The sequence below is a fragment of the Metopolophium dirhodum genome, chromosome 5 (genome assembly GCF_019925205.1).
Source record: "Metopolophium dirhodum isolate CAU chromosome 5, ASM1992520v1, whole genome shotgun sequence".
In the NCBI taxonomy this organism is placed as follows: Eukaryota; Metazoa; Arthropoda; class Insecta; order Hemiptera; family Aphididae; genus Metopolophium; species Metopolophium dirhodum.
The window spans coordinates 26,557,999-26,581,202 of NC_083564.1; the positions used below are offsets into that span (position 1 = coordinate 26,557,999).

The following is a 23,204-nucleotide window of genomic DNA, read 5'->3' on the forward strand; positions in this document are numbered from 1 at the left end:
ATTATTAGTTATCGATATTAATTTAAAACTATAAAATGTGATAATAACATAATAATATAATATAGGTACTTTTCTCAAATAAGTTAACAACAAAACCAGTGATTAAATTAAATTAAAATAATACACTAAGAAGACAGTCACCCCTCCGTATAATATAATGTCCTATACAAAATAGATCTAGCAATTGTCTACTCGACAAAACTTTCATTAGCATATTGCGACTACCATCTGCAAGCATCAATACTCTTATAACACTAACAGGTTTTTTAAAATACGAGTCGAGCGGGTTCAAACTTGTTCACCCACTTTTCCTTTACCATAGAGTACCTATTAATCTATGTAAATGTAACATGAAAAATTGTAAATTAATCCCATTACAATCAGTATTTATTGAATATATCTTGTCGTACTCACAGCACCTACTATGGTTTGGGCCTTGTGACCTGTAGACTGTAGAATAATATAAATAATGAAACAAAAAAATATATTATAGTATAATACTATTGTGTCCTAATATTAATTAGTCCAAAACGTCCACGGCAGACGACGTCTGTACACGTAATGTTCTACATCATATTATAATTTTTACATATTACACGAGTTTACCGTAACATTTTTTTATTATGTCCGATCCCTTTTCGGCGATCATTATGGTCGCGGCGTTCGTGTTTACCGAAACGACTTTGGGCATTATCGAGCTGTCAATCACCCGGAGACCGCGCACGCCCTTCACGTTTAGCGTGGTGTCAACTACCGACCGGTGATCGCTGGCAGGGCCCATCCGGCACGTGCCGACCGGGTGATAGAGGGATGTGCCGACGTTGAGGATTGCGCACACCCAATAGTCCCTGGTTCCCCAGGCGTGAGCCACGCAGTCTGGAAACGCGACCGGTTCCAGAACTAGTCCCGCGTCCACCATCGGTTTGGTTTTTGACAGTTCCACAACGAAATCGATTCCACGCAGCAGCGTCTCGATCTCGTCATCGTGTGACAAGTAATTGGTGTAGATTTTCGGGCGTGCCATCGGGTCACCCGACCGCAGAACCACACGCCCGGTGCTCCGGCCGTCGACGTTGATCGGTATCGCTAACACAGAGTCACTTAGAATGTTCAGATCATCGTACAGCCTTGCTACTCGATCTGAGTACCCAAACATATTCGAAATCCTGCTCCGTTTGTTCGGCGTGTTTCTGGTGCTGTTGTACGCGAATCTGAGGTAGACGACCTGTATGTCAGCGCGTCCCTTTGCCGCGGTGTCGACGAAGCTCACAAGGTTTGTCAGGCCCATCGTTCCTACACCTGCAGACACCAAGTCCAACGTGGCCCGGACCAGGTCGGTGCTCTCGCGAGATATGTCAGCCCGGGATCGGTTCTTCCGGTCGCTGAACACAAGTCCAGCGAACGAAACGTGGTCCTGGTAGTTGTAGCCTACCGGCAAGTCACTGATTACGTGGATTCCATGTTGGCGCAAGTGTTCCGCGGGCCCCACGCCCGACACCATGAGGATCTGAGGGCTCATAATCACGCCCGCGGAAAGTATCACTTCCCGAGATGCGTACACGCGCTTCGCTCGCCCCGACGGTGTGACGTACTCCACGCCCACCGCCCTGGTGCAGTTTCTACCACCGGGTGCCGAGATTCGCTGCATCATAACCTGGGTCACCCTAACATTTTTCGCCACGAACAGATTTTGCCGTCCACTGGCTGGTAACAGGAACGCCTTCAGCGTGCTGCACCGAAGACCGTCGCGTACCGTGAAGTCCATCGGGCCGTACCCAACTGCCGGGGGTGCGAACCGGTTTATGTCGTCCAACTCTGCCAACCGGAGCAGCCGGTTGCCGTTGGTGACTGCCGAGTACGCTGGGTCGATGGAAACCAGTGGACTGACCGTGAGCGGGCCGCCACGGCCGTGTGGCACCGCGTCCCGCCGACCACCACTTCCCGTGAAATTCTCCGACTTGATGAAGTACGGCAGCACGTCGCCGAAACCCCAGCCCGTATTGCCCAGCCGCTCCCATTCATCAAAGTCATGCTTGGTGCCCCGCAAGTACATCATGGCGTTCATGGACGATGACCCACCCAGCATCAGGCCCCTGGACACCTGGCACCGGCCGCGTTCCAAGCCCCCGAACAGGTGCGGTTCGGGTTCGGTGATGAACGTCCAGTCGACGTCGCTCGTCAACAAATCGCTGAACCTGAGCGGCGTTTCCGTGTTGGCTGGTGGGTCACCACCCGCCTCAAGCAGCAGCACATTCCATTCGGGTATCTCGCTGAGGCGGGCCGCGACCGTTGCGCCTGCACTACCGCCGCCCACCACTATGAAGTCGAACGTCACGTTACCGGCATCCCTGAACAACGTCGGACCGTAGTCGTGCGGATACATCAACGACGAAACTCCGTTCCAACGCCGCTGCTGCAGCGGACTCTAAAAACAATAACGCTATTACGATACGTCTCAAATCTATAGTCCAGGAAAAAACCAGAGCAGGAAATCTGAATTTTATAGACACTTTCAGTGAAAGTTATGAAAGTCACCTATGGTTGGAAGACTGCCCAGTTCCACGCTTCCACCCTAGACCGCTTTATGTCAATAAAATATTAAAATCTGCTTTTTCCAAATAACTAGGTTTTTTGATTAGATGAGAAATATACTTACGGCTATTGGATACCAGAAAAGCCATAAATTGCCTACCTTTAACTCCTTAATTACGGCTGGTACTCAACGCCTTAATATATTCTATATTAAAGATAAGAAGTAATTTCTTATAAAAAAAAAGGTCTAAATATTTATTTTAGTGTGGGAAAAATATGTGATTTACTTCAATAATTACACCTGAAATATCAAAGTATTGGTGACTTGGTGACTTATGTTTAACGACGTCCGCTATTGTACAAACACAGTTTATGTAATTTGTATGTGTCGCTGTAATAGTTTTATTAACCTTACTGCATAAAGATATTTATATTGCTCACTAGTTAGGTCATGTCTAAACTATAACTCGACCCCTTTGGTCTCCGTACCAAATAGGTCATATAAAAATCCTAGAGGCTATTCAAAATAGATATTTTGGATTTGTTTTTTATAATTGTATATGTTATCTATAAAGAACCACATTTATCATATTATACACCACATTTATACCATTTATATTTAGGCTCGTTAGAAATGCACAGAGGGAAAAAAATCCGGCTTATCAGATTAACTCAATTATTTTTAAACTGGTGTACAATTTGACATAGGCTGTGGATCTTACCTACTAACACAATACAATTATATCCTAATAAACTTGAAGTAGGTATATGGATAATAGATAATATGTAATAAATAATAATAATGATTGTTGAACTATTGATTGCTTTATAGGTGCTTGAAATAAAAACAATTTACCGACATTAATACATTATGTGAACGTAAATAAATGAAGTCTTTAAAATTATTGAGGCGTGTGGTATAATGGTATTAATGTATAATATAATAAACTTAGGTACCTGTCAGTTACAACTTACAAACGTACAATAATTGTACCTACAATACTGCAATAATACAACAGATGGGGGGACGGAGTGGCCGAGCGGACTAAGGCGTCGGTTGTGACGCACGCCGACGCAGGTTCAAACCTCGGTTCACGGGCGGCATTTTTTTTCGGGCAAGTCACGGTGTCCGGAGATAAGTGCCGCCATCCCCCACTCGGGCATGGCAGATACCCACGGGAGCCCACTAAAAAATCTGCCAGAACTACACACACGTGTTACACCTACAGTTCCCTCCCCTACAAACAAAAACAAACAGCTAATGGCCATAGTTGCCGGGCTTCACGATCAATAATCGATCTTTTTTTGTTATTAATTATAAAATAAAATGTTTAATACCAATATGCGTAAATGCAATGTAATAGAGTAAAATATATAATACATTAGTACATAAATATTATTAAAGCTAAATATCTGAGTCAAAAATTTATAATTTTAAATTCTGAGCGAAGCGATTTTACAATGATGCATGTTTTAGATTCTTAGCGGAGCGATGAACGTATTGATTTTACAATGTGTGTTTTTTTATTATTTTTATTATATGTGTCTATGTAGACGATAAGTAGTTGAAATAATGCTTCGATTTTCAACTTCAGTATCTTGTTCGACGGGAAAGTGAATCTAGTTGGTGCCTTAGGACGGTCAAAATTTCCCAGTAGTTTCCAAAAGCGCCAGGAAAAACAAAAAAAAATAAGGAAAGACGGGAATTTTTACGCAAAATCGATTTTGGTTTTTGGTGTAATTCTAAAACAAATGACACATACAATTTTCACTAAATGTTTATATTAGTATTTGCTATATAGTATACACCATATAATTTTCAAAATATTTTTACTTGTTTTGAGCTGTTTACGGACATTTGCAGTTTCGAATTTCTTAGTTTTTTTTCAATTGATGTCAATAACATTTTATTTGTTTGGTTAAAAAGCTTGACAATTTCACACAAGACTCTTAATATATTGTAACTATAGCAGTTAAAAAATATTAAAAATACATAGTCACAATTTTTTTATGAGCATTTAAAGTTCAAATTTTGACTGTAGTTATAAACATATAAAATGTTAAACGTTTATAGCTAAGGATTAAAAATGAAAATAAGGTTCCGCGTAAATAGGTAAATAAATATAAGTCAAAGTAATATATTATTAATACCTTTCAAAATATCGGGAATGACAAAAAAAAAACACGAATATTGGTTAAAATTATTGTAATATTATATTAATAAAATAATTGTTTGGTAACATTAGTTATATTAAGATATAACAGTATCGAAAAATATTTTACCTAAAAAAAGAAAATAATATTGAAACTGCTATAATTTCATATAATAATAATAGGCATAATAACGGACATTTATTATTTATTTAATATTTGTACTCACCAAACACAGCATAGTGATAACTGTCCAATAAACAAACATTGTTCCTCGATGTCTTTCAGTTTACCTATGTGATGTGTTCGTGTATAATGAACAAATATATAGTCGACTGAATACGATTGAACCGAGAACACGTAAATAATACGACTAATACCTACCTATTTTATATAATACGAGTAATACGACTGCAGGACGGTGTAACTCCAGTGTAAGTATAAATTAGAGCTAAACACAGGTGAACCGAAATAATAAACAACATTAAAACGTGTGGAAGGTACAGAAGTATGTATTATACTGTTTACAAAATATTATAAGAGAGGTACACCACCGCGGAAGTTTAAAATTTTCGATGCATCATTTCGATTGGTGAATTGCCGGTGATACGAGTATTATAGATTATGATATAATATAATACTATATTAGAATGTTTTATTATTACATCAGAAATATAATATGCTATTGTCTGGGTGCTGCAAATTTGACGTTATTATAATATACTTATTACATATACATATATACATTATTTAAACAATTATTTTACTGTGGTATCCGCCATTATCTAATACCATTGATTAAATATTACTAAATATATAATATATTTTTACAACATACCAAACCACTATTTGTTTATCAGTGAATTAGGTTTGTTAAAAAAACGTATTTCATCAACATATTTCTATTAATATCCTTTAACATTTTTTTGAAAAAACAACAAAAATAATATTATCATCATTTAGTTTAATTTAATACTCAACACATGTTCTCAAAAGTATACTTTGACAAAACATAAATAAGGTTTTAGTGTTTTACAATAATAATATACATACTTAAAATTATGTGTATAATATATATATTATAGACACATTAATACATTATAACTTTATATATTATATGTATATATATATATTACTATATTAGGTACTTTAAAAGTTTAACCATTCAATGAGTCATAAAGTTAATAAAATGCGGAAACAGGTCGATTCAGCAACATAATAATTGACGAGAACAGGATTAATATCACGTGAAGCCATAAATTATCTTTACTACAGAGTGGAGACTAAAGTATAATAATTTTTTATAGACAGGTTTTGGCCCCCTGAGATCGACTCCTTTTAAACCCAAACTCGGAAAGATATAAGCAGTTTGGTACATACCTAACATATTTTGACGCTTTGAAAGTTTGAAAAACTTATATGTACTTATATGTACTATTGTATTATACATGTATTCTATAAGTTGGTAAATTATTTTGTACCTTTATGTAATATGTATAAATGTATAATAGTACATAACTATATAAGTATTAACTATTAATCCAAATTATATATAATCTAATTCGGCAATAACCATTTTAAATTACCAAGTGAGTTTCAGTATATAATAGTTTATTTTTGGACTTTAATCACTTTTTTTGTTTGGTAGAATTTTATGTCCTGTTCTATATATATTTTACTATGCAATTAACGATTGTTTGTCTTTTATTTAACTTTCTTTTTATCGCCATTGCTTAATCTATAGGTACTTGAAAATCTTACCGGTAGTGTCAATGCGTAGTGCGTACCCTAATTTTCAAAAATAAAATAATAAATACAATTTAATTATTTAAAAAGCGTGTTATTCCTAATCTATACCACAAATCCTATGTTTATATAAATATATAATTAAGTAAGTATAGTACGTTTTAGTTTGTTTTGGTATCAAACTTAACACCGTATAATAATTAGTATGATAATCTATCCAGTGCCTCAACTATGTTTCGTGTAACCCGGTGCGAACAATATTATTAGGGGGAATCCACACAAACTTTATCTTAACAAATAGGTAGTTATTTTTATAATTAGTAGGTATAATTTTTTTGATAATATTTTGCATTTTTGCAATGTTTGTTTTGGTGTACAAATACAAATCTTAACATGGAAATATATACTTGCCTCTTATTCTTTAGTTCCTTATCTATTATCATCAATTCGCATTATATTAGATATACTTATAAACTGTATAGAAATACATGAATTACTAAAAAAAGTTCATTAATAAAGTTCTTCATTTTTAACAAAGTAAATGTAATAATATTAGGAACATAATTATTAAAATATACCATGTTCATTGTTCATATTATTATCTTCACGTATATATTTACAATGATTTGTGATTTTTTAAAAAAAATGTTTGTATTACTTTTCTTGTAGAAGAACTACTCTAATCATAAACGTTGAGGATTTTTTTGGTAAAAAATTATATCTAGTTTGTAGTGTAATAAATTTTCAAGTACTTTTTAAAATAATCGGGAAAAATAAAAAAAGTGAATTTTTAATATTATTATTTATTATTGAAATAATTCTTTGCTAACCATGGCTTCGACCATGTTATGGTCTATGCTGAGAATCGTTTTTTTTTTATCGTACACAATGATTTATCATTGAATTTAATTTTAACAAATCCATTACAGTTTGACCTACTCAAATACGAGGTACACTCGACACCTGCAACAGTATAGTGGAGCGATTACTTGACGGCTTCAAACAAAATTGTATTATTTAAAGTATGTGGTGACTGGCAATTCACGGCTCAATTCTGAAGTTCACGTGACTCAATTTTGGTTCGCTATCCACGGATTGAAGACGACTAATATAGTTGTATTGTATTAATTGCACTGTACTTATATTGAATTATTTAAAAATGTGTTAATCGGCAAATATTATTACACTACTATTGTTATCGTTATTCTATATTGGAAATTGGAAATTCGTATAAATATTAATAAATAAATAAATAGGGAACAGGGTACCCGATATACCGGCAGCAAAAAAATAAATTCAATTTAATGTACTACTCTCCATCTCTCGGGTAATCGGGTATACCACTTTCGGAGATTGATAAAAATAATAGTGTAAGATTCTTGAACAATAATGTTTAAAATAATATATTTTATGTAGGCACTATAACATACCTATCAACTTTATTTTTATTTTTTTAGGATTGTTGTATTCAAAACAACCTGCACTACTGCTGACTTATTCATGCGAAACAGACGTGTAATCGTAGTTCGGTGGACCGAAGTAAAAATTATCTTTGTCTAATGTGTTATACAGTACTGGCACATAACATATATAAGTTATATTATATGGATCATCATCATCATCATTATTATTACCTGTACTATATACAAATTATTATGTCAGAACGATTTGATCGGCTCTTCGAAATTGATGTTATTATTATAATATATATTACATCATTTCTGTGATATTATAACAGTTACTATACAATTTTTATATATAATTCCTACCTCATTCCAAACGAAAGCGTAAAAAATGGCATACACTATACAAACATAATATAAGTAATACATAAACCTATCAAATAAAATATAATATAAAATTAGCTCATGTAACTATTATTGACTTATAAAACCATTATTAATACATTGACATCTTGATAAATTATAATTTATGTAAAGCTATGTATATTATTATTTCAATAGTATGTCGTGGACGCACGGATTCTACCAAACTTACTATTAGAGACTTGCTTTTGTTATAAGAATTGCAATAATAATCACAATTTAAATTATACACATCTCAAACGATATTTTAAAATTATACACATTGATATCTAAAAGTCAAGGATTTATTGTAGGAATTGTTTACTTTGACAGACATTTTGGAAGATTTTTGCGTTTCTACAATGAACAACATTAAAATTATTGTCGGTATCATTAAAATAATGACTGGCTTGGATATTCATATACACAAAAACAAATATGAATAAGCCATTGTTATGGCCTTCAGTCCAGGAAAAGGAGTATAGGGGATACCGTATATAAGAGAACCCAAAACACACAATTTCAGATGTTCCATAGCCACTGATCTCCAAGGTCCAAGCACATTCGTGCCTATTAAACCGTATATTTTTGTTCTTGGACATTTTTACATAATTTACCTAATATTGAACTTATGTTTAATAAAATATATTATGATTCAACTCTACTATTTATAGATAGTCCAGTGTTATACCTCCACTTTCTGTCAACATTGTACCACAGAACAATGATTGTGCCTATGTACGACAATTGCGATCGATCGGAACGTAACAATAATTATCGGTATAAATATTATATTAGAAGGTAGATACTAAGTTATGTACCCCCTTAGCTGTATTTTGATAAATATTTTGTATCAATATATAACATATTTTTTTAAATTGTGCATGTATTTCAGAAAACACTAACGATTTAAAATTTTTTCAGAAGTGAAAACTTCTTTAACGGCGCTGTGCACTAAATCAGTTTTTTTTTGTGATGGGTAAAAAATGTTAAACTCGCGTCAGACGAATGCGTGTATTTAGACCATTATGCGAAAGAATAATAAACATACTTCTAGAAGTCTGATTTCAATTTAGAAAACTAATTTGAATTCAATAACTTCTTTTCTATGTTGTGTAGGAAAAACTTTTTCATTTTTTTAACTCGTTGAACCTTTAAAGTACAAGTTCATTTTGAGAAATTAAGTAAATTAATTTGCAACTGTACTACAAAAACTTTACAAAATATCGAAAATCTATTTCCTACAAAACATAGAAAAGAAGTTATTGAATTCAAATTAGTTTTCAAAATTGAAATCGGACTTCTAGAAGTATGTTAATTTTTCTTTCGCTTTTGGCATTTTTCGCTCTCATGTAAGTAGAAAAATAGAAATACGGGTTTTATTTTATTTTCATATGTTGGACTTGTTGATATTCATTACCATAGTAGAAGTTTTATCTAGTAGTGACTTGTTATTGTTAGTGTTTAGTGTTCGTTTTGTTTAATTACCTTCAATTTTACTAACTAAAATAAATGATTGGCGTAAAGTTGATTTAAAAAAAAAATATAAAATAATTAATTATAGCGCAATAAATGAATATTGTATTTTACTAAAAAAATGATAGTACTTTTATAATGATAATTAAGGCAATTCGTGCAAAATTATTACCTAACCATTCCAAAATATCAAAAATGCACGGCGTTAATATTCAAGTTTTCACTTCTGCCGGCACCCCCGGAGTGCAACCCGTCGTTTTTTTTTATTGCTATAATGTATTAAGTTTTTACGTTTTTGAGAGATAACAAACATTTTAATTTCATTAATTATATTTTCATTCCATTTCCGAAGCAGAATATTATTCGGAGTATTTAAAAAAAATATAAAAATAAAATAAAATAAAATTTCAGATAAGTAGTTTATTACTTTATTAGTTATAACTCGACCAAAATTCGATTTGTATAAGTACATCGATATACTCAAAAATATATATTCTGCTTTGGAAAAAGGAATTAAAATTACATGTTGTCAATAAAGTTTAAACAAAGTAAAAATAAATAAAAATAATAGTGATAAAGTAGTAAAAATATATGTTTATTATATATAAAAGTATATCTTTTTAGAAAAATGTTGTTTTTTAACTACTTACTATTAAGTATTAGGTAAATTAATATTTTCAAAAACGTTTAAATTTTTTTTAAATAATGAGTGTTAAATATGGATCACCCGGTATCTAGCATAATGTAACTATATTAAGAGGTATAATAACACTTACCTATAACCTGCATTCTTAAAATTATTGTAACCTTGTAGATATTCCATAAAAATAAAAAAAACACAACGAATGAAAGTGCTTATTATAATATTATACTATTATGTTCTAGAATCTAGATGAATCGGCCAAGATTTGTATGGTGTTTTTGTAATTGTATACAATTTGTTATCTACGCCGTTGTTCCATATTTGTTTGTGGTAGGTAGCAAAAGCCGGCAGCTGTATGACATTATAATTTATAACACGAGTATCATATTATATAATATTATTTTTATTTATTACTATACAATAGTATTTTATTATTTTCATCATTTTGCATATTATATTATTTTATTTTTAATTGTATTGTTTAAATTTATACCTTGTTATTATATACCTAGTTATGTAGGTATTTAAAACTGTTATTGGCCATAAAATATTTTGGAAATTGTATCATGTTCAGACATTTTTTTATTTAATTTTTGGTGGACATTAAGGTGCCTTTACGGTTATTCATTTTTTAAGAACAAGATAGTGTTGAATTAGTGTTGAATAAATATTCCTGTTCTACCGTATTTTTTGTTGTTATTGTTTTTCTGATTATTAAGAAAAATACGGGTTAATATATAGATTAATATGTAGATATTATCTACATCGCGGTCTAATCGATCTCTGTACCAAATTTCGTCGCAATCGAATGAACGGTTTAGGAATGCATAAAGGTCAGACAGAAAACATTCATTTTTATATATATAGATAAATATAATTTTTATTATTACAAATTTTTAGAAAAATTTACTGTACTGTAATATAGAACAATATTATAATTTATAATAGTGATTTATTTAATTCTAATTATATATTTATGTATATTAGATTATAAATGTATTATTGACGTTTGTGTTCATTGTATTCCAATAAAAATAATGTTATGTGCAATTGAATAAAATAAATATTATTAGGCCCAGAAAATGACCGACCGCAATAAATTGGTACCTATATGAAACGGTCATTTTAAGCGCAACTGGTAAACTCCCGTATTTTCATATGCCATACGCCCATACCTATCGCTTAATCATTTTAGGAATTAATTTCATCAGTCATGAAATATATAACAAATATGGAATTCATAAATCGCATCATATTAAATAACCGAATACTCGAATAACATTACACTAAATACATTGCAGGCAACTATGAATTGTACTCAACATCGAAATAATTGAAATCAATTTAATGTTATTTATAAAATATAAGCAAACCACACAGGGTCTTACTAAACAAAAGCTCCGTCCCGTGTTAGTGGCGTTTTCCGAGTAAAACAAAATTATTAAACAAAAAATGATCGTCACTATAACATCGCAAAATATAATATTATTAACAGGTATTTGTTAATATACATATAATACGTTTTACATTTAAGGATCAGGCGTTACGTTGTTCTAAAGGGTGTAATATCCGAAGGGTGAAGGACGTGGAGACGAAATAATAAGGACCGGAAACTACTATAATACACGTAGTAGGTATGTACATTGTACGCGCGGAGGCGGCTACTCAAAGTGGAAATGATGACGTTTCATACCTCCTACCACGCCGACCTTAATCGTTTTTTGACGGGTCGTCAAAGGAACTTTCGGGTCGACTCTGCCGTCGTCATTGTTGTGGTCGTTACTGTCGTCGTATCATTAGTACATTTGATATTATTATATATAATATATGTATAGCGCATTATTCGGACGCACGTGCCAGAACAATGGTTTTGGTTAAAAAGGTTTGTTTCGGACGGTATTACACAACGTATATTATTAAATTATTGTCTGCAAATCCTTTGCGGCACTCGTCTTTAAAATCGCTTCGGGGTGGTGGTGAAATTCACCGAAAAAGGCGTGACAGAGGTGATTTTAACAAACAAACAACCCGACGCCACAATGTATATTTTATACATGCTATTAATCAAAACGATGTCCAGTTAAATATAATATCAATACGAGGTTAGAGCTTCGTTAAATATAATTACCTGACATAATATGTTCGGAATATTTTATACTACTATAGACTATAATAGTTCTATTGATTAATTTGGTGTACCAGCGTATTTATTGAAAGAATCAATAAATATAATATTTTTTACTCTCTATAATTTGTTATATGTTTTGAACATTTATATATACTAAAATATTTAATTATATTTATATTTTTATTGTTTTCATATTTTTTTCTCAAGCCATTATTTTTAACATGTTTACACGTTTTGATCTTCATTTTTTTTATGTATTTTTTTTTATTTATTAATTAACCCGCGGAAATTTAGGCCATTTGGTGTTTTTTTACTGTGTGGGAGGGTACTGTAGGTTTTAAACACGTTTACACAGTTTGACAGATTTTTTAGTGGCGGATGGCGACACTTCTCTCCGGACACCGTGATTTGCCCGAAGAAAAATGCCGCCGCGGCCGAGGTTTTGAACCGGCCACTCCGTCCCCCTTTTATGTATTATATTATATAGCTATTATTTATTGTTGTACTTTTTCAGTACCTACAGCTATATGATAAAATTTTTAAATCGCAGACAAATCTAAAGAATACAAGAATTATATCTTAAGCTATCACATTTCGAAATCATGCCCATTAAAATTATTAATATAATGGTATATAGTAGGTTAAGCAATAATAGTATTATAAATGTATAAATAACAAAAAATATTTAAGCATAATATAATATTAACTACTAAAAAACTTACTTTACTTTACTAAATAAATAAATACCTTGATATTTATTAAAATTTAAACTGCCTTTAAAACTCAACATCTTCTACACCATATACGTCTATGTTATTGTAGTTGTGTAACACGAATCGTACCTACTAAATTTTCTTGTTATGCTTTCTATGGTATAGGTACAAAAATAATTTTTTTTGTCACTACTTACTTCATAGTGTGTGAAACAATTTTCAAATTTACAAAATAAATATTATTTATTCCAAATTCCTTTTATAATAAACGCTGTGCCCAAATAAAGATAATATTTTAAATGTAATTGAATGTACTCCACTAAAAATGTACAGTTTAAAAAGTGTGTGTACTGTAATACTATTATGTATATGGACAAAGCTGGACTTTGAATTTTTGACATATATTATACTTTATAGCAAAGTTATAAAAATTAGTATTTGGTAGCTTTGAACTTTTTTATTTTATCTTTAATCCTGGTGAGCATAAAACAAGTTGAATTTTTTTATTTTATCAGTAGGTATATCATTAGTTTTCAGTTTTATAAGGTTATAATATTTTATGCTTACGTTACCCCAGCACCACCACATACGATTTTCATAATTTGTTTTTGCTAATATTTAGTATGCCGATTTTTCAATTTTGTACGCATTTAGTTTTCACCTCACTAACAAAAGACTGAGGAGGCGCTGGAGAAACGCCCCCCCCTCCCCCACACACACACAGAGCAAGAATCGATGGCATTAGGGGGGTGATTTTTCGGTCTAATCGTGTATGCCCGTTTCCGAAATTCGTACGACTCCCCGTCCAAGTACAAATAGCGTCCAAACATTTGTAAAAATCGTATGTGAGGGTGCTGGGCCGCTGGGGTAACGTACTCAGTTAACGAGAAGAATGATCTATGATTAAAAAATGACTAATAATTAATAGGATTTTTTTGAATCAAAGATAATTCTTCTCGTTAATACCTTTCCCACACTATCGGTAGACTTTGTCACTGCGTCAAATGACCACTAAATACAAATTTTAAAATGTTTTTTGCATTTATTTCCTTTGGAAAAAACGAGATATATTTTAATCAGCTGTATTGTAGTATCCTTTTTCAAATTAATTTTTGGTGCGTAACTATATAGTCACTACAGAAATATAAGATGCAGCGGACTTGCTATATTTTACTATACATACATTTTACAAAAACAAAGTGACTTGCTCAGTTTTTAAAAATATTAGAATAAAAACAACGTATTACTATGATATTATTATATAGTGTATTATATTGTTATCTATTTACACGTTGAGCGTTTACTAATGTTTCGTAAACATTACAATAGCAAATTTTAGTACTTTAATATAATATGTGTTTTGTTTATTTTTTGGTGTGAAACTGTAGAAGCTGACTAGAAAATAAATAAATTATAAAGTGTCTAAGTAATGACCGACACAAGGTGGTTCATCGGTACGTTTCTGACGGATGGTTCGAAAAAAATTATTTTTATGTATCCCGCGATGTCTTCTGTGACGGAAAGTATACAGGCCAATATACCGTAGTATCTGGTCGGTGACTTGAACGCAGCGTGTTTCATCAGAGCGTCCTTGGCGTTTGTTCCGATAGCGGTCAAGTCGTTTCTAAACTCCGCTGTATCGCATAGATCTTATAACAGAACACAAAACCGTACATAAACAAATCCAAACTTCTGCACCAATATTATCAAATTGATCATTTTATAAATGATTACACCACTTACCGGGTCGACACAGGACGAGGGTAAGCACTAAATTATATTCGACCGAATCGAGTCTCATAGCCCGGTGACTGGCGATTAACGTGGCGACTATATGCTCGATGCTTGAGTTAGATCTATATGTGGACCAAACAAAAAATCAAAAACAAATTCTTAAAATTATTGCAACGTCAACGACAATGTTATATCTATTAATATATTAAATATTATGGAGCTCACCCAGATAAAAGTGTTATGAGGTTCGTTGGCCAAAACGCCGCCATTAGCACGAACGATTGATGCCACGTCTTATTGAGTATTTCATTTTGGACAGCGTTTGGTAATATAGCCATAGATTCGTTGAATCTACACTGCCTGAGACTCGTTAAAAATATTTGGGCGCCAATTTCGTATACGTATTCACCTAAACCAAGTGAAACAGAACGGTATTATAGGAACTCGCGCGTGGAATGTAACTTATTGTCAATAGCTTTGCCACACGTGGGTGGATGACCTATTTAACGATTGCAATCGCAGTATATAAGGGGAAATTAAACTGACTCAACTTTAGAGAGATGGGCAAAAAATCTATAACATTTCCACACAGATAAGAATTTTTTAACTCGTTGATCATGGAGTTGGTTTAATAAACGGAATCATTAACTTATAAATCTTACTTCTTGTCTTCCAGTTTCTTGTCTCAACGGTGTTGATTTCAGTTATTTTAGGCAACTTGGACTTTCTCGGACCTCGTTCGTCTTGAACGGCTAAGGAAAAAGAGAACCATGAGATCGGACAGTTAAAAAATAACAAAGCCAATAAAAATAACTAACAAATTAGAAAAGTTCTGCGTCAGTTGAATATAATACCGTCATTATGCGTCAATATAATATATCATCATGTGTATACCTATAGATATTATCTATAAACGAAATATTTACCAGAAACATTCATGTTGACCCTCATACACTTTTGAAGTCTACAAAACGGGCACCAATTTCTTCTCGCCTTGTCCACAATACATTGACCCGTGCCGGCTAAACGCGTGCAAAAGTGATTAATATTATGAATAAAAAAAAATCGTCTAACATGCCTACACCGTGTGCATATTATTATAATATACGCTTTTAGATACCTAACCATTAACGTACCAATACACGTATATACGATCCTCCGCCTGACACTCCGCTTGAAGAAACAAGAGCAACCATCGCAGCAGTAAACGCCGTAGTGTTTTCCAAACGACTTATCACCACACACCCGGCAGTACACCGGGATCGGTAGTGTTCGTCCTACGATAATTTAAAATAAAAAAATTAAAAATATGAACAAATAATAACAATTGCGGTAAAACAGTGTGTATGATATTGTAGACTTATTTTAAAATAACTGTAATTAAATAGTTTTGAAAAAACAAACATTTAAACTGTACCTACATATTTTTTTGGCTTATATCTTAACCAATTATTAAATTGAGTATAGCTTATATAGATGTTCAGTTACTATAACCATTGGCGCAAGCAGAGGGGGGCTTGGGGTGACTTAGTCCCCCAAATTGTTGTCAAGTCCATCCAAATCAAATGTTGATACTTAGTACTAAATATTAGTTTTAATAAAAAAATAAATAAATATATTATCCATATTACATTGGATATTATTACTATGAACGTAAAATGGTTTTTTAGGTTTTTGTATTCTTAAAGTGATAAGAACTCTCTCCCCCGGCACAAGCTATGATTTTTTGGGGGGCTACAATATTGCATTCCATTATTAATTTATGTATAACTTTGTTTTGTTTTGTATTGTTTCAATAAAGTTCTTATTATTATTAGTAGTACTAAATATGAATAATTTTTAGAAAATATCATTGAGGGGGTTAATATCTCAAAAAAAAATTGTACTGTTAGCGCCTATGACTATAACTAAAACCTATACTCTGTCCAGGAAGAGAACACGCCGCGGCCAAACGAAAATCGGTTTTTCTACACATCCTCATGCAACGGCTATAGTGGAACCGGTTTCGATGGAAGAGTGTCACTTAGGGATATCGGAGTGTTCTCTCTCTAGACAGAGCATGGGTATTAGGTACAATTAACATCCGTCAGCAGATATCATAAAAATCTGAGTGTAATATATAAAATCAAATAATTAATAAACCGCTATAACATAAATATTTAAATGTCGTGCTCATAACTCGTATCATAATATAATGTGAATCAATTTTTTTTGTTTTATGAAACTCTAGTTATTACAACTTACAAATTATACTACGGGATGTCTTAGTCTAAAAAATATCGCTGTATGACACTATGACATAAAAATTTACAATTCTTGTTAACGATAGACTTCACTAAGCCACTAAGGTGATCATGGCCAACGCGTTTTAAATTAATCCTATTTAATATAATTTCTTAAAATTCATACAAATATAGTTATATACCTATGCATAATTTAGGATGTAAAAATTAATGAAAAATACACAATAATGAAATCTAGGTATTTATTTCCGTGTATATTTCCATTTCAGGTATATCGTGTATAAATATGACGCATTGTGACATTGTGTACTACCTAAATACCATTGATTATAAACAGTGATGGATCCAGGGGGAAGTAGCAAAGGGGGCATCCCCCCTCCCCAATCACTGTAGTTGACTTATCTTTTACACCGTGTTTGGCCAATTTTGTAGTCTTTTTGTACTTTTGCACAAAAAAAAATTTAAGCACTGGGATCCGCCACCGATTTATACTAGTATTTATAATCAATGATTTTACTATAATCGCACGGTTAAAGTTTAAAAACTTAAGGTTCATAAACTATTAATTAAATATAATATATTAGTGAACAATGCTACAGTACTTTTATACTTTTAGATTTAATGTGCGACGAGTCTTGAAAGAAATGCGCCACGTTAACTTAATAAGTAATAACTGATAGGTGATAGACATCGATAGACAAACACGTACGCGTACCCATTTAATTGATTTCACGGACACGTCAACTAATCCCAATACGCAAACATCGATGTATAAACATTATGGTTTTCAGCATATATTATATATATATATATATATAAATAATATAATATGATTATGTTATGAAATACCTGACAAAAATGTGTTTCTTCGTTATTGTTTGGACACGCATGCGTTATTGTGCAAACAGTGCATATATCACTATAATATTATATTATACAGCGCTCTCGGGACAACGACATCCGCAGATAATCGATTTTCGTTATCTTCTCCCCGTGCGTTTTCATAAAACATATTATTTTTTGTCGTACCCATAACGGCCTTAACGCGTCATACACATATACGAACCGTATAAGTCGCACAACAATATTATACACAATACGCATTATTGCACACGCAGCATTGTCGTTATAAATTATAATGATCTATAATACGCGCACTGCCGCAGTTATGTTATTGCCGTTAAGAACAACAGAAATGAATTATGTCCTCTACTGGCACACTCGGACACTCGTGACACTCTTAAGCCGCGACTGTGGGTTTTAAATAATTGCAATAATAACGTGTACATAATAATGAAATGACGTATAGTATAGTCAGTATAGGCATATTGTGTATATGTATATATGAGACTGCAGTAAAGTACGGGCGAATATGCGCGTTTTTGTCGTGTCTACTATAGGTAATATTATATTATTATATATACGAGTACCCCGCTACAAATACTACGATATTCGGCAACCAATAACCGTATTACGATATGTATAAATACTAACGCAAACCCGTCGTACATGCGGCAGCCGATCAATCGATTATAACATAAATACACTACTATACCTATAGGGGCGATAAATCGAATAATATTATATAACAGCCCAGCCTCTCGCCTCTCGGAAAATCGACCACGTGCTTAAGTAGTTAAATGTAATAATATAGGTATATGACCAAACACCGCAGAGCTCGACGGTATAAGCATATATTATATTATTATCCTACACCTTCGTAACAGATGGTATATATATATATATTATAAATGTATAATTTAAGTGCGTATTATTGAATTCCGAGGGGTCGACGTCGGAGGAAGGACCGACTGCGAACTACCAACGTATATTATAACACATATTGTTATCTGTACTCACCCATGTACGTGTCTTATATAATATTATATTATAGAAAACGCTCTTGTGCGTGTACAGTGGAATTGCGTTTATTATGGTGCGCATGCAGACACTGCAATGATATCGATGTTGGTTTTACACAAATCTGTACGCAGTTAATGATTGGTTATTTTATTTTCCGATTGTGCGATAAAATCATATAATAGTTATATTGTGCTGACAGCCGGTGGTCGTTCTGCGCGGGTTAGAGTATGTCTGCGGCGGACTCGGTACCTACGAGCGGACTGCGACGGAAGAGTTTTGCGTTTTTGTGTGTACCTGCGCCAAAGGGCAAAACGAAAAACATTACAATGGGAAAACATACACACACGTCAAACAGTAAGGTGGCATGATATTATATTATTGTTATCGTGACATATATGCGGGGGAGGGGAGGGGGTTGGCGGGAAGTGAAGAAAATCGCTGCTGTTATTCGAAATCGGTAATGGGCGGATAATTGTGCGAGTGTAAATAATAATGATATACGTACAAACGGCAGCAAACGGGTGAACCGTCGGGTGGGTGCGTTTGGGAGGGGTGCCCTTACACGTTCTCGGTATTATTATTTATTCAAAAGCCATTCAAAAGTCCCTTCGAGGACGTGCGCGCGTGCCCGCCACTGCTAGTGCATGCACTTATGTCCGCCACGACCGTTTTCGCGCACGTATAGATATAATATAACAATAATAATATTCTGCATTTTAGCAGCCAGGTGACGCCGGTTGACCATTGATCCCTCGCCCGCGTCCATTAAAGTAATGTTTGCTTTTGCCACCTGTCAACCAGATATCATAAATCCCGACGTCTGAATGTATCCATTAAAAGGAAAAAAAACTTGAAAACCTAAAGGGTCACGTCATCGGTCATTATTATTTTATTATCATTATTATATTGTTATTATTGAGAATAAACGATTCATTTTTTTTTATTTCTCATATTATAATATGGCAGTTATATTCCTGAAGCAGTAGGTCGGACGTAGGTATGTACAATTATTCGAGTTTTATTTCCCTTTCTTCTAGATTTATTTTTATTATCAATTGTCCTTTTTGAACGTCTAAACAAATAATTAAAATACACAATATCCCGGTAGTCGAATCGTTCGTGGTGTATTGGACGTCCGCAACATTTGCAAAATTTATCATATTCCGTAGTACTCGATGATCCTTACTGTCGTAGATGGTAACACTGACCGTTCAGACCCTTGGGATCTTCTTTTAACTATTTCCACAGATTTCTATGTTTGTATTAGGCCGTAGCTGTGTCCGTATTTAAGAAAGCACTTTGTACAAAACTTACAATCACCGAAATACCCAAAAACAATGCAATAAAATATAAAATACCGAAAAACCCACAACTTCTATAAAATGTGCAGATCATATCACACACTGTGATTAAATGGTCTAGTCCGGTTCACGGACTGTGTAAAGGGTTCTAGGGCACTTTGTACGGCCGAGCACTAAAAGTGCGAAACGCGGACACTTTGTATGACGGCGACGGTGGTGACCAAAGCTCGGACGAAGACTATATTATTATAATATCAGTGCTGCGGAAGCAACGGCGACCGTAGGCGTTCGAACTCGACCGGTGGGATAAGACCACGAAAAAAGGAGAGAATCTGCGGACAGCACCGCAACGCGCCGCTATCCTGATACTGTCCGTGGTATTCACCCTAGCCTGGCATAATGGCATCCCTTTGGCGCCGTGTCTGCCGCATCTGATGGCCTCACCGTGGAGTCGCGCACCACCGAAGAATCCTGAAACGTTTCGTTTCCGTGGATCCAGCGCTGCTGACGTCCGTGTTCCTAGCCACCATAATATAATATTATAGTCGTCCGTCATTCACCCGACGTGTGCTCTGCGGTTTCCGTCGTCACCGCCACGAGTCGTCTTCGTGCGACTCTGCAGCAGTCGTCAGTGGTACCGTCGGGACGGCGTCGTTGTCCACGCTGGTACCGCTGGCCTTCGTCGTCGTGTCGTCGTCGCTCTCGGACCGAAGCAGCCAGGCGCCCGCCACGCCAACAGAGGGTCTCGCGTGTCGGCGACCTCGAACGCGTGACGTCCGCGATCCTGTAGCGCCACCATCGGTGGCCGGAGAACGTGTGTTAGCGACTTACCACCGATCACCCCAAAAGTGCACAATCACGTTCCTACCTCGAACCCACATCGCTTCACCTTGCGTCTGCTGCCCTCGACCTGCGATTGCGTCCGCGGACGCTTTCTCATCGTTAGGGCCTAATCCGCCCGCGTGAAATTACTGCGTGGGTTGCTGGTTTAACTCCCGGATCAAGCTCGCCGTCCAGAACCTCAAACATGATCCTCGCCTCTCCTGAGCCCTCAGTCGGCATTACGTCGTCAACAACGACCTCGAAGTCACCGCTGTTCATTAAGGTCCTCCTCCTCCTCCTCCCCGCACTGCAGCAAAACCTTTCCGTTTACGGATGCGTCTCCGGGCTGTACGTGCGGCACGGAAGATAACGTTATGGACATCAGGTGAACCGACGATGTCGACCATCCGTCTATCTTTGTCCATATCATCGGTGCCGGTGTCTAGTTGAAGATGGTCTCTGTAGCCAAATTCCATGGCTACGATATCCTGAAACACCGACTAGACGGTCGTCTCGATTTGGCTTTCGCTGGAATCCGACACCACTGCAGTGATTAGGTCTTCCAGCACTTCCTCGATGATAGTGTCGATGTTTTGGGAATCATAGAAATTTGACATGATTGTGAGTCTTATAGTACGTACTACGTGTGACGTATAATAATAAATTGTGAGTGAACAACATATATTCAGATTTCGTTTTACGCTGTTGTCGAGCAAATCAATTATCACCCAGACGACGGGTATAACGCGCGTAGCAGCAAGTACTAATCGGCCAGCATGATTATTATGATTTTGGGGCTGTCTATTTTACTAAAGACCAACAACCGATTTTTTTTCTTAAAAGCAGATTTACAAATTGGCTTTTTTAATCTATATAAAGTATAAAAAAAATACCGACACCGCACGTGTGCCGCTCACAATTGCGTGATTCACGCCGCGGTTTACTGAAACAAACTCGACGAAAAAAAAATCATAATAATAATTATGTAATATAAAATAAATGTAAATAATAAATAAAATGTATAATATCGTGTACGATATGAGTAGATAGTTTAATTTATTATTGAGACATCCGAATTACTGTGAGCGCTTGGAAATACGATTTCTTACAATAATTCACCTAAACGGTATTATTTATTTATTAGATATTATGAACACTATCAAAGATGAGTATAAGGTTCGAATTTAAATGCACTAAAAACTATCAAAAAATGCAAAGATAATCACAGGTGCGTGAAGTTAGCCGAAAAATTCGAGCACTGATTTCTACTATAATACCATTATTATTTAGTGCTCAATTAGTGCTATTCAACCATAGCGTTTTCGAAATTAGTGCTATACCTAGTAAAAAGTTACGAAGGGGCTTACCTTTCTCCACAAACTTCACGTAGTGGGTTCAACATCAGCGCCAAAATCCCAAAATAGGAATTCAACTGCGCAACCGATAGGGAACAATGGTTCAACTTTTGACATTTTTAACATCTTTATCTCGACTATAAACTAACAATAATACAAAAACTAAATACCAAACTTACCGAGCACGCACAATAAATAAACAGTATACTGGAAATGAATGCGGTCGTGATTTATCTCCAACTGCAGACCATTATTAGTAAGTTGTTAATTTTTTTGAGTAAAAATACCACATCATAATATAATCGCCGACGATGGGTAAAAACGTTATCGCTTTAATATTATAATATAGAACACGATTGACATTAGGTACGGATGAAAAATCCTTAAAACCATTAGAGGAGAATATATTATGAAAACAATATTTTGCTTAATATAATATTTTTAATTTCCTATTTTACACTAAAAGCTCGTACTTATACAGTATAATATACTATATTGTCTAATTGTCTATATCAGAGGTTCAGAAACTGGTACAGGATTGAAATCATACTATAGTATTTTACCAATTAATCATTTAAATAGTTTTGTTAGCATTTTATTTCGTTAGTGGTACGCGTCTGATCATTGTAATATATAGGTAGGTTTAACATATGTATGGGGTATCAACACAAAAACAAAAGTTTGAGAACCTC

General features: G+C 34.3%; 2 protein-coding genes across 2 annotated transcripts; both read right to left on the minus strand.

The window, feature by feature from the left end:
• Nucleotides 1–369: 369 nt before the first annotated feature.
• LOC132944690 (glucose dehydrogenase [FAD, quinone]-like) lies at nt 370–5,160 on the minus strand. The gene is made up of 3 exons (XM_061014165.1): nt 5,068–5,160; nt 4,913–4,976; nt 370–2,425 (listed from the first exon to the last, which is right to left on the minus strand). The coding sequence occupies exons 2-3, from the start codon at nt 4,949–4,951 to the stop codon at nt 593–595; spliced, it is 1,872 nt and encodes a 623-aa protein (XP_060870148.1). The 5' UTR covers nt 4,952–4,976; nt 5,068–5,160; the 3' UTR covers nt 370–592.
• Nucleotides 5,161–14,577: 9,417 nt separating this feature from the next.
• Nucleotides 14,578–21,633, minus strand: LOC132945673 (nuclear receptor subfamily 2 group E member 1). Its single transcript, XM_061015437.1, is given in 8 exon segments — nt 14,578–14,843; nt 14,938–15,050; nt 15,154–15,337; nt 15,591–15,680; nt 15,855–15,950; nt 16,065–16,227; nt 16,229–16,287; nt 21,489–21,633. Coding segments are annotated over 8 exon segments (1,077 nt in total). The 3' UTR covers nt 14,578–14,616.
• Nucleotides 21,634–23,204: the final 1,571 nt, after the last annotated feature.

Coding starts and splice junctions, on each gene's coding strand:
- LOC132944690 (XM_061014165.1), bottom strand. CDS start 4,951: ATGTTTGTTTATTGGACAGTTATCACTATGCTGTGTTTG. Junction 2,426..4,912: donor TTATCACTATGCTGTGTTTG/GTGAGTACAAAT, acceptor TATTGTTTTTAG/AGTCCGCTGCAGCAGCGGCG.